The sequence below is a fragment of the Moschus berezovskii genome, chromosome 8 (genome assembly GCF_049115385.1).
Source record: "Moschus berezovskii isolate FMDL1 chromosome 8, NW_MosBer_1.0, whole genome shotgun sequence".
Lineage (NCBI taxonomy): Eukaryota > Metazoa > Chordata > Mammalia > Artiodactyla > Moschidae > Moschus > Moschus berezovskii.
In genome coordinates, this window is record NC_142467.1 from 10942913 (window position 1) to 10955999 (window position 13087).

The 13087-nt window shown below is 44.8% G+C and overlaps 1 protein-coding gene across 1 annotated transcript; it reads left to right on the top strand.

Moving 5' to 3' along the window:
* The first annotated feature begins 3499 nt into the window (after positions 1-3499).
* On the top strand, positions 3500-5940 carry LOC148777017 (syncytin-1-like). The gene is made up of 2 exons (XM_088839285.1): positions 3500-3626; positions 5105-5940. Exons 1-2 carry the CDS (start codon positions 3500-3502, stop codon positions 5938-5940), a joined length of 963 nt encoding a protein of 320 aa, XP_088695411.1.
* Positions 5941-13087: the final 7147 nt, after the last annotated feature.

Sequence of the window (13087 nt, forward strand, 5' to 3'; positions counted from 1 at the left end):
ATGTAAACCCCAGGGGGAACCGGCCGCAAGCCTGGTACCCTTGGGAAGCCCAAGACCTAAAAGATCTCAAGAAGGCGGTGGCAGAGGATGGTCCCAGTTCTCCATGGTCGGAGACTGTTCTCCATGGGCGGAGACTATTCTCCAGGGTCTAGCTCAATCTTGCACTACCCAAGATTGGAAAATGCTATGTAAGGCGGTACTCCCCAGTAACACCTACATTAAGTGGTGTGCCCTTTTCAAGGAGGAATGTCATGCCCAAGCAGAAAGAAACCAGGCTGCTAACCCCGTCATCCCTGTAACTTTCGGGATGTTATCTGGGACGGCAGATCAATGGGGCACGGGACCCCAACGGGCCACTATCCCTGCTCCTTATACAGACCAGATGCAAGCCATATGCCTAGCCGCCTGGAGCAAATTAGATGAAGGTCCCAGCGAACCCCCCATATCCGGCATTACCCCCAAAAATAACGAGGACCTCTCCACCTTCATAGATAGAGTGGAAAAAAGCATGCAAAGAAAATTCCCTCCAGGTCCCTTAAGAGATCAGTTTGTCAAAATGCTGGTATGGGAAGGGATGAATTCTGACCACAAGGTGGCCTGCGCAGGGCAGAAAGATCGATCCATGGAACGATGGGTAGTAGCCACCAAAGATATTGGGACACAGCACCACCAAACTCAAGCAATGGTGGCTGCAATGGAGGCTCAAACCAAGGCTATAGCTGACGCCCTCGCCTCTGTCTTCAGCAAGGTGTCCATGGCCCAAGATGCCTCCCCTGAAGGGACCCTCAAAAATCAAAAGACAGGCAATTGTTTTCAATGTGGAAAGGAAGGGCACTTTAAAAAGGACTGCCCCCCGAGGCCGGGGAGAATTGGAAATAGGGGGCCACCTACAACCCCCTGTCCGCCTTGTAAGAAGGGATACCACTGGAAAATAGATTGTAGGTCCAAATTTGATAAAGACGGGAAACCTTTAAATGAGGGGCACTCCCCAGCCCCGTCATCCCAAGGGGAAGCCCCAAGCCCTCCTCCCGGGGTATGCCAGCCTGAGGTTACTGAACTCTCCCAAGAGATGTCTGATAGATTAGAAAAGCCCTTCCCCGGGTGCAATTCTACCAGAAGGCCCCCTTACCAACTAATGGGCATTAATAAGCCCCGACCTACCAGGCAAGAGATCAAATCGACTGTCCCTATAGTACCAGGGCTGAAACCAAAAGTGGATATAACAATAGGAGGAAAAAGATTTAGATGTCTAGTAGACACCGGGGCAGACAGAACTATACTGAGGCAAGAAGAGTTTCCTCCCACGTGGCCCATGGCCGAGGGACCTCAACTGGCGGGCGTCAGGGGCGTTGCATCTTCCAAGGAATCCTCCAATTGGCTCAAATGGGAGGATCCTGATGGCTCCGAGGGCCTAGTCAAGCCCCTAATCACCACAGGACTCAATGCCAACCTATTAGGGCAAGACATTCTAGAGCAAGCCAACGCCTATATAACCACTGACTATCTGGGTTTTTACCAAGATTTATTAGATGAAGAAGAATATCAACAACAATTCCAACCTCCCGGAATCCCCAACTACCGGGGGGATCCAGAATTTGAAAAGATAAGGGAGAACAACTGACTCGGTGGAAGCCTCACCCCCAATCCTAAGGGCCACTGCTCCCTCGGTGCCTCCTATCATTTGGATTTGGATGCCAGGACCCCCTATATGGGTGGAGCAGTGGCCACTTCCCCTTCCCAAACTCCAGGCATTACAATCTTTAGTAAAGGAACAACTTAAATTGGGACGTATCTGGCCATCTAACAGCCCTTGGAATACACCATCTTTGTTATCAAAAAGGCCTCTGGAAAATGGCGCCTCTTGCAAGACCTCAGAAAGGTTAATGAAAGGATGAAAATTCAAGGGACACCCCTAAGAGGGATGCCCTGGGTCCCTGCCATTCCCGTCGCCCTGCACCTCCTGATAATAGATATTAAAGATTGTTTCTTTTCAATACCTCTGGACCCACCAGATTATGAGAAATTTGCCTTTTCGGTACCTTCTGTTAATTATGAAGGTCCAGACAAACGATATGAATGGGTTGTCCTACCTCAAGGGATGGCTAACAGTCCATCCTTCTATCAACAATATGTGGCTAATCTTACTCAGCCCGTCCGACTGCTATCTAACATCTTATTATACTTATATATGGATGATATAATTCTTGGGGCGCCCAATACCACCGAGCTCACACGGGCCTCCAAACTACTATTTGATTGTCTCGCCCGGGGGCAACTCATAATCTCTCCTGACAAAATCCAGCATGTCTCGCCTTTCAAAGCCCTGGGGACCCAACTTACCCTTGAGATGGTCTCCCCCCTTAAGCCACAGATAACTATCAAAGAAACTCATTCCTTGGTTGAGCTCCAAAGCCTTCTGGGGGAAATCAACTGGCTACGGCCCTGGATCCCCATATCCACAGGGGACCTAATACCCCTCTTTAATTTGCTAAAGGACAAACTACCCCCCCAAAAAATCACCCTGTCCCCGCCCCATAAACAGGTTATTAAAAGGATTCAACAGTCTCTCGATACTGCTCAACTCTCTCACTATGACCCCACTCGAGAGCTTCAATTATGGATCTTAGCCTCCCCAGAGACACTCCTGTCCGTGCTAATACAAACAGACAAACCCTTACAATGGATCCATGTCTCTCTGGGGGGAGGACCCCGAGTCTACACCTGCCTAGACCAGATGGCTGATTTGATACAAAAGGGAAGGGACACTTCAATCAGGTGCTTTGCCCGTGAACCCTATAAGATTGTTGTCCCCTACAGATTAGCTGACTTCCAATGGATCCAGAGAAACAACAACCGAATGGCCTTAGCTTTTGAAGGGTTCTTGGGAAAGATGGACTGTCACTATGGGCCTCACAAATGGGTTGCTGCCTTTTGCCAGTTACCCTGGAGGGCACCTCAATTATTTCCTTCCAAGCCCATAGTAGATGCTTCCAACGTCTTCACAGACGGAGGAAAGCACGGCGCAGCCATTGTCATCTTTAAACCCTCCTCAGCCCCTACCGGCACCCCCTCACCGACACCATTGCCCATGCCAGGGCTTAGTGCAAAACAAAGAACTCTTCGCCATCATTCTGGAGCTCTCTAAGGTCCCAGGTCCCATGAATCTTTTTACCAACAATCTCTATGTGAAAAGTCTGCTCCCTGGGCTTCCCCAATCTCATATTTGGTTAGATGATAATCCTATTACCCCCGCCCCCTTATGATACAGGCACACATGCTCCTCCAGGCGAGGGATCAACCTATCTATTTACATCACCTCAGAGGCCACCAAAACCTGCCTGGGATGCTATCATTAGGAAATTCTATGGCAGACCAGCTGGCATCTACCCATGTATACACACTCCAACAGGCACAGGATCTCCACGACCTAACCCATATTAATTGGAGAGGCCTACACCAAAGGTTCCCACAAATACCTATCAAGGATCTAAAGAGGATCATGCATACCTGCCAGTCCTGTATCCCATTCTTGCAGGTTCCTCCATTAAAATCACCAGGACTTAACCCTCGAGGACTAAAACCTAACATAATATGGCAAACAGATGTCACTCACTACGCCCCCTTTGGTAAACTAAATCTTTGTATCTGTAGATACATATTCCCATGCCTGCTGGGCCACCGCCCATACAGGAGAGAAGGCACAACATACCAAGGGTCACTTTCTCCAATGTTTTGCTACTCTGGGCCTCCCAGCCCAAATGAAAACAGACAATGGCCCTTGATTCATAAGCAACTATTTGCAAGATTTTTTTAAACAATGGAATATCCAACACACTACAGGCATACCCCATAATCCTCAAGGACAGGCTATAATAGAACGCCAAAATAAAACTTTAAAGCTGCAACTACAAAAACAAAAAGGGGGAATAAATCGTCATCAGCAGTCAGGAATAGCTCTCTTTACTCTAAATATTTTAAATTTTTCAAAAAATGAACCACTCACTCCATTCCAGAGACACTGGTCCAACCAAGAGCCAAGACCAGAGATAACAGTTAGATGGAAAGATCCCCTTACAGGGTTATGGAGAGGGCCAGACCCACTCTTAACATCAGGAAGAGGGTTTGGATGCGTGTTTCCCACAGGGGAAACAAGACCCATCAGGATACCAGTGAGGAATCTTAAATATCTACATGATAACAACCAATCAGCCCAAGAACCATGAAAGTTCATGAGGCCGCCTTCTACTTTTGATCTCTTACAGATTGGCAACTAAGAGGCCTTGTAAAGGCTTAGATGAACTCTCCCCTTGCCACCTGCAAATCCCAGGATCGTCGGCCTAACTGTGACCTGCCCTCGGACCCCATAGCTGACTTCACGCGAACAACCAAATGACCATTGTGTTTGTATTAGCTGCACTATTAAGTGTGCTCTTTGCTATAGGCCTTGCATCTGTTGCCCCAGAGGAAGTGGCCTCCTACACTCCGCTTCTCTCTGGTGCTGGGATATCTTGTTGCGGCTTACTATCGATAGCTTATTCTTTTGTAACGACCTATCACTCTCGATTTCTGACCCGCCCACTGGCATAACGGTTTAACCATGATCCTCCTGTGCCTTACCCTGTTGCCACTCCCCGGGCTTGTCCATTCTTTGTGCTACTGCATGACCTCTATGCCATGCACCATGCGCATCAACAACAAACAGACCAAGTCCTTACTTACTGTTGCTGCTGCTGCTAAGTCGCTTCAGTCGTGTCCGACTCTGTTCGACCCCATAGACGGCAGCCAACCAGGCTCCGCCGTCCCTGGGATTCTCCAGGCAAGAACACTGGAGTGGGTTGCCATTTCCCTCTCCAATGTGTGAAAGTGAAAAGTGAAAGTGAAGTCGCTCAGTCGTGTCTGACTAGTAGCGACCCCATGGACTGCAGCCTACCAGGCTCCTCTGTCCATGCGATTTTCTAGGCAAGAGTACTGGAGTGGCTTGCCATTGCCTTCTCCGCCTTACTTACTGTTAAGGTGCAAAAGACAGGGAGCCAAACGAGCAACTGCTATAAGCCAAATGGGAAAAACATATGTTTTTACCCCCACACTCACATCGGGTACTCAGACGGAGGTGGGATACAAGATATTAACAGACATAAGGCACAACAGCAATACATAAATAATATAATTACCCAACTAAAGGCGACTCCCGAACCTTACAAACGCATAGACCTACTCACTCAGCTGAGGCCTTTCCTGCACCCACCCTGCCCCGACGATCTACCTGTCACCCACCTCCTCAACTCCTTCCTATTTTTTCAGAGTTCACAAAAAAAGCCTTCCGAGGCATGCTGGATATGCATGTCACTAACCCCCTCACCGCATATCGCAGTCCCTTTGCCCAACACCTGGGTATCAGCAGGCAATTACACTCTCAAAACCAACAATACCACTGAAAGTATCACACAGCTTATTGGGCCAATTGCTGACGATGTCTTACTTGCCGCCTCTTCAGATCTAACTTGCCTTCTTAATACCTCATCCTCTAATGCTTCCTATTATAATGACACCCACTCTTGCACCTCATGGGTCCCATGGAACAGTACAAGCAACTGCATCAGCCCTGGGATCTTTCTCCTCTGTGGGACCTATGCCTATTCCTGCCTCCCTCTGGACCCCACAGGGTACATCTTGGTTTTCTTAGCCCCAGGACTAATCTTCATCAATGAAGGGGATATGGATCAGATCGTTGACCATCATGAGGGGTTACCAACAAAGCCTCCTCACAGAGAATGGTGGGCTATCGTCGCTCCTATCCTAATTGGGACTGGCATAGCGATGGCCCTAGGTGGTGGGATCGGGGGCATTTCAACTTCTGCTCATTTTTATTACAAATTGTCTCAGGAACTTAATGAAGACATGGAACAAGTGGTAGAGTCCCTTGTGTCCGTCCAGAGATAGATTAATTCACTGGCCGCAGTAGCCCTACAAAATAGATGGGCCCTTGACCTCACCACTGTGGAAAAGGGGGGAACCTGTCTCTTCTTGGGGGAAGACTGTTCTTACTTTGTTAATGGAATGGGCATAGTCCAGGGAAAGGTAAAAGAGTTAAGAGATAGAATTGAACACCGGAAAAAGGAATTGCAAAACTTTTACAACCCCCAAGGCCTATGGCATCAATTCCTCCCCTGTCTGCTCCCCTTCCTGGGACCAATAATGATCATTATTATACTTCTTTTAGTTGGACCCTGCCTTGTCAACCTTTTCCAGAAGTTCCTGCAGGAGCGGATTCAGACCATTTCCTGGGAACAAGTGAAGACAATCCTTCTCGCTCAAATATGGGGGACAGACCCAAAGTCCCAAAAGACCCCTAGCGACAGTCTGCCAATAGGCTACAAGCCTAAGATGGGGGGGACTCCAACTTCCCCAACGAGCCAATCTACTCACCCGGGACATAAAGGGCCCAAGAACCTCAACACACCATGGGTGTAGGGCCCAATGGTGCTTGCGCAAGGCCCTTTACTAGTCCTACCCCTGTCCGATACAATATACCTCCATCCAATGCCATCCTGAAGATCGGTTATAGGCCAAGCCCCTCGTCACAAAGCCTAAGTCCGGCCAGCCCTCCAAAAGACCTTCAGCCAGGTCTTAAGCCGCCGGGGCCTATGCTTGACTGGGTAGCCAATGACCGGTAAGATCCCCAGAGGGGGACAACCTAAGACAGGCACAGTCACTGAGTCTCTGGCGAGGCCATGCGGGCGGCCCCCGATGGCTCCCAAGAGAGACCCCATAAATAAATAAAAAGGGGGATATATAGGGCGCCCGGCTGAGAAAGGATACATGGCAAAGGCGCACCCATAAAGATGGCGCCTGATGGATGTCAGAAGGGTGCAGCCCCAGATAATCACAAAAAATTGTGATTGGCCCCTGAACACTTCCCCTTGCGTGAACAGTGCATGATCACCCTAGACCTCTGTTGTGATGTCAGCACGTGACGACCTGACCCTTAATGTGATTGGAGCTGACCGCAGAAAGTCCCTTGCAAAACCCCCACGCTTGTCTTTATATATGGAGGGCTTGTAACAATAAAGCGGAACTGGCTTGACAGAACCCCCGCTGCATCTGAGTGTCCTTCTCCCGGCGAGGAGGGCTGCGGGGCGGGCTGCCAGCTCACCCTTCCCCTGGGGTTTCTTCCCCATTGCTCCCGCGCGGGGAGGCAAAACGGGCTCCACATCCGAGGCCGAGGATTCGCCAATGCCTTGCTCTACCCCGCGGCGCCACCGGGGGAGAAGCAAGGGGACCCCACAGGCTACGGTCCATAGAGTCACAGTCAGACATGACTGAAGCAACTTAACATGCAAGCACTCAAATGTACATGGACCACACTTTGGGGGAGCAAGGTATTAGAGGCTAGAATTCATCATGAAAGTTTCAAAGGCAGGATTACCAGGGTATTTGGTGACTGATTGTAGGTAAGAAGGGCACAGTTGACACAAATAATAATTAGTGTAAGATCAAGTAAACTTGTCATAAAAATAACAAAAGTGAGGTACAAAGCATATCATTGAAAATTACAAACTGATATTTGTACAAATAGTAAGGATGGAGATAAAGGTTTCGAACTGATCATCCTCTGATTAATATCTGGTAACCCAAGAGAAGATGTTCTAGTTCTCTTTTATAAAAAGAATGAAGAAAGAAACAGCATATAAGCATTTCAAAATGGCATATATGCATTCCTGAAAAACCTTACATTCTGCAAAAGTGTCCAGTCAAACCTGTTAAACTCTTTACAACTTCGTAAACAGAACACTAACATAAGGAGAAATAATCTTCATTTTAAAAAACATTGACAGATTTTTAAAAAAGCAAACTCCTAATAAATTAATAAATTGTACTGTAAAAATAAGATTTTTAAAATAAACCAAAAAAGGGAAAACAACCTGATGGAAGATATATCAGGAGTGTGGAGTTACACAGACAGAGAAAAACTACAAAGATGGAAACGAATTAGTCATAAAGACAAAGTTCAGTTTAGTTCAGTTCAGTCACTCAGTCGTGTCTGACTCTCCGCGACCCCATGAATCACAGCACTCCAGGCCTCCCTGTCCATCACCAACTCCCGGAGTTCACTCAAACTCATGTCCACAGAGTCGGTGATGCCATCTAGCCATCTCATTCTCTGTCGTCCCCTTCTCCTCCCGCCCCCAACCTTTCCCAGCATCAGAGTCTTTTCCAGTGAGTCAACCCGTCGCATGAGGTGGCCAAGCAATTGGCCAAACTCTGGGAGGGTAGGGAAGGACCGGGGAGCCTGGCATACTGCAGTCCATGGGGTCATAGAGTCAGACACAACTGAGCATGCACACACAATCTAATGACACAGGTTCTTTAAAGCAGAGAATCTTACCTGGCTGTGGTCAGAGGGACACATGCATATGAAGAGTTGTCAGAGTGATACAACGTTGCTGGTTTTGAAGAGGAGTCAGTCAATCAGTTCAGTCGCTCAGTCGTGTCCGACTCTCCGCGACCCCATGAATCACAGCACGCCAGGCCTCCCTGTCCATCACCAACTCCCGGAGTTCACTCAAACTCATGTCCATCAAGTCGGTGATGCCATCCAGCCATCTCATTCTCTGTCGTCCCCTTCTCCTTCCACCCCCAATCCTTCCCAGCATCAGAGTCTTTTCCAGTGAGTCAACTCATCGCATGAGGTGGCCAAAGTATTGCAGTTTCAGCTTTAGCTTCAGTCCTTCCAATGAACACCCAGGATTGATCTCCCTTAGAATGGACTGGTTGGATCTCCTTGAGGTATAAGGGACTCTCAAGAGTCTTCTCCAACACCACAGTTAAAAAACATCAATTCTTCGGTGCTCAGCTTTCTTCACAGTCCAACTCTCACATCCATACATGACCACAGGAAAAATCATCGCCTTGACTAGACGGACCTTAAGGGGATTCAAAAAGGACATGTTGTGCATCCTCTAGAAACTGGAAAAGGCAAGGAAGGACACAAATTCTCCTCTAGAATCTCCAGAAAGGAATCCAGTTCTGCAGACGCCTGCATCCTAGCTTAGTGAGATACAGGATCCCTGTCAGACCACTGCAGCAGCTCGCACTGCTACTATTACTCTGACTGCTGCTACTACGACCATTGTAGATCTGTAAGACCGTAAATGTGTGTTGCTGTAAAGCCACTAACTCTGTGGTAGTTTATTAAGCAGTTATAGAAAACTCATATGACATGTGTCTGTGTTTTGCATTTTTTATATGCCATTAGTGATAGTACAGAATATGTATATGCTAGAAAAAAAATCATATGTCCTTCAATGTGAATTTCACATCACATTAACTTCATATGAATTTATACTAATAGCATACAGAACCATCTGCATTACAGAGACACGAAAGTGAAAGGAAGTCAAAGTGAAGTCGCTCAGTCATGTTCGACTCTCTGTGACCCCATGGACTGTAGCCTACCACGCCCCTCCGTCCATGGGATTTTCCAAGCGAGAATACTGGAGTGGGTTGCCATTTCCTTCTCCAGGGGATCTTCCCGACCCAGGGATCGAACCTGGGTTTCCCACTCTAAAGGCAGACTCTTTGCAGCCTGAGCCACCAGGGAAGCCCAATGTGCTATTATGTGAGGCTAAAACAAATGTATTTGTGTTTGTGTGAGGCAGCTGCTGTTTGCAAAGTGGACCAGTAATGATTCCAAAGACAGCCTGATGCTGAAATATTTTCAGTCATGATCCCACTCTATCTCTGATTTTCGATTTGAATTGTTTTCCAATCACTTAACATCTTAAGTCCCCTGAAGTAGGAGGTAATGTCACCCCTCTCAATATTCTTGCCTGGAAAATTCCATGGACAGAAGGGTCTGGTGGGCTTCAGTCTGTGGGTTTGCAGAGAGTTGGACATGACTGAGCGACTGGTCACATACACACACAACACATACAACAGCTTACGTGTCCAAAGAATTTTACTTCAAAATTCCAATTATTTGAATTTTTTATCTTTGTGTTTTCATATTTATTTTTAAACTTTTCTTTTTTCCCTACATTTAAAGATTTTAAACTTTTGAATCTTTTTCTTTATGCTGTCTTTTAAATTTGTTAGAGACTGTGTATCTATTGTGAACTGATTAGGTTTAAATCAGTTATTTTTCTGAGTAAGGCAATGCATCCCAGGAAAACAAGTAATAAAACTATCAACATTCCTTAGCATTTCCATATGCATTTAGGCAGAAATTTCCTGGCCATAAAATTCTTCAGATAAACTAAACTCATTAAGTCTGAACAAACTTACTCTGATTTATATCATAGACCTGTAAGTAACAATAAATGCACTCTGCATTCCAGTGTGGCACAATTTATGGAAATATTTTATTTAAAAATAATAAATGGGAGTTTTTCTTTTATGTAAACAATTAAAGGATTCATCCATTGGCAGCTCCAATTTGTCTCCAAAACTGAGGATTAAAAGTAAAGCAGTCTGCTAGAAGAGGGTTACTAAAAGATACATAAATTACAAGACAATTGATTTTAACCAACTGTGCATGAAGTACATTTATTCATTCTGGCTATTTTTAAAAAACAGGTGAAAAGACATGTATAGTTTTGTGGTATTTCATTTAGATTCTTCTTTTGCTTCTTCTTAATGTGTAATTTTATTATTTTATACTTTGTCATACTTGTTAGTTAAATATAAAGCATAAATAACATTTATTACTTAAAGACTTTTCAGCATAATAATCTTAAGAAATACTTTCAAATAATATTTGACATTAAGTTGAACACAAACAACCCTCTCTGACTTATAGAAACTATGATAGTGGAGTGCAGACTGAATTACAAAGAACAAAATGCCTCCCCAGAAGCCATGAAGGATTAAGAAATATCTCAGTTTGTGGCATTCAATTTGGTATTATGTTACTCTGCCCAAGGTTTCTTTTGAAAAAAAAAAAAAAAATTAATCCTTCATTTCATGACCACCAATATCTGTAGGAGTTGCTGTATTAGATGGTCAATAGCAGACATATTTAAAGGTTGAAAAATGATATTGAGTTTGAGTATTTTATATATACTGACAATTTTCTTCAATAAAATGTCTCTTTGTACTTACATTTCATAAATGAAGGCTTTTGCTTCAAAATCCAAAGTATTCTCTTAGGTCATATTTAAGGAAGCAAAGGTTTTTAGCTATAAACAGTCACAGCTTTAAAACAGATGTTTTTCAAAGTTCACTTGTAGTTTGGTTTGTTGCTACCAGGAATATATTTTCATACGTATTTAACATTCCGTTCAGTTCAGTTCAGTCACTCAGTCATGTCTGACTCTTTGCGACCCCATGGACTGCAGAACACCAAACTTTCCTGTCCATCACAAACTCCCAGAGCTTTCTCAAAGTCATGTCCATTGGTTCGGTGATAACATCCAACCATCTTTTCCTCTGTTGTCCCCTTCTCCTCCATCCTTCAATCTTTCCCAGAATCAGGGTCTTTTCAAATGAGTCAGTTCTTCACATCAAGTGGCCAGAGTATTGGAGTTTCAGCTTCAGCATCAGTCCTTCCAATGAATATTCAGGACTGATTTCCTTTAGGGTTGACTGGTTTGATCTCTGACAAATAGATTCAAGGGATTAGGTATTTAACATTAGACATCATTATCAGCTTCCAAGAAGAGTCTGAATAAAAACTAAGGATATCAAAGCATAAGATAAACTATACTTTCAATGGTAAAATATATTCAGTTCAATTCAGTTCAGTTCAGTCGCTCAGTCGTGTCCAACTCTTTGCGATCCCATGGACTGCAGCACGCTAGGCCTCCCTGTCCATCACCAACTCCCAGAGTTTACTCAAATTCATGTCCACTGAGTCGGTGATGCCATCCAACAATCTCATCCTCTGTTGTCCCCTTCTCCTTCCTCCTTCAATCGGAATTATAATTTAGTATTACAGAATTCATTTATGTATTCCTTCCCTCCACCTTCCCACATGTTACAAAAAGTAGTAACAAAAAGTTATATCCATGAAAAAATAACAGTTTTTGAATAAAAAACATCTAGGTTTGAACTAGAATTCATTTTTGGCAAATTCCTTGCCATCTCTGAGCTCTATTCACCATTTCATAACGCAGGGATAATATCGGTGTGCCATTTTGGGGAGACAGTTCTCCATAATTTTTTTCACATTTTGTGCAGGGTCAGAATTTTCTGAAGAAAAAAAACTTTGTTAAAAGATGATTAATAGCAAAGATGCCTTGAAAGCTTAAGATGGTGAACTGCTCCAAATATATTTGGACCTGCCTCCCCTAAGACTGTTTGCTGTTGTTCCAGCTTTGGAAGGCTGAGGACTTTCTACTCCCCTCCCAGGAAAGATTTGTTTACGTTCTAGCTTGAAGGTCTTTCTTTCTCTTTGAGGGAAGGAGGGACAGATGTTTTAACTGCCCTGTATAACTTCCAAGTATCACAAATCATGCTTCCTCCTCAGCGGTACAAACTCATTGCAGGCATGAGGTCGTATCAGGCTCTCACCACGTTGCCCAGTGAAGGTTGGGGTTTGGAGAACCAGCCCTAAATGCTCTGTGCATAATGAAGATCTGTTCTCACATCCAGAGGCTTTATGTATCCCATTAAGCACGAAATATAAATATATAACTTAAACAGTCATGTGTCTTGTTTCCTAAGAAACTAAAATTTATTCAACAGCAATATGGCCAACCCAAGGATAAGGCATGTTTTGGTGACCCCTGAGAGCTTACATAAACCCCTTTCCTTATGGTTAATTTAGAGATAGGTTAAATACGGCCAAAGAGATTAAAGTTGAGGCCAAGTTGATAGTCGTTCTGTGAAAGATTTTCCTCCTAAGAGGGAAAGAACGCTGTACTAAGAGAATCCCTTTCCCTCTAAATTACTTTTATTTTGGAGCTTGTTGTATGAGGATGTGATACTTGGAGATTCAGCAGAAGTGAGACTATTTGAAACAAGTCTAAAGAAGGAAACCACAGGATGAAAGAGCAGAAGAATGCCAAATAAATGAGCAAAAGAACAAAAGAATGTTCTAGGGGACATCTTTAAGCTGCTGAATCAATCCTGAACTCATTTCTTTTTA

Excerpts from the sequence above, each read along its gene's own strand:
- LOC148777017 (XM_088839285.1), top strand. The coding sequence starts at position 3,500 with ATGCATACCTGCCAGTCCTGTATCCCATTCTTGCAGGTTCCTCCATTA. Across the intron at positions 3,627-5,104 it reads CACTCACTACGCCCCCTTTG|ACGGAGGTGGGATACAAGAT; the intron begins GTAAACTAAATC and ends TCGGGTACTCAG.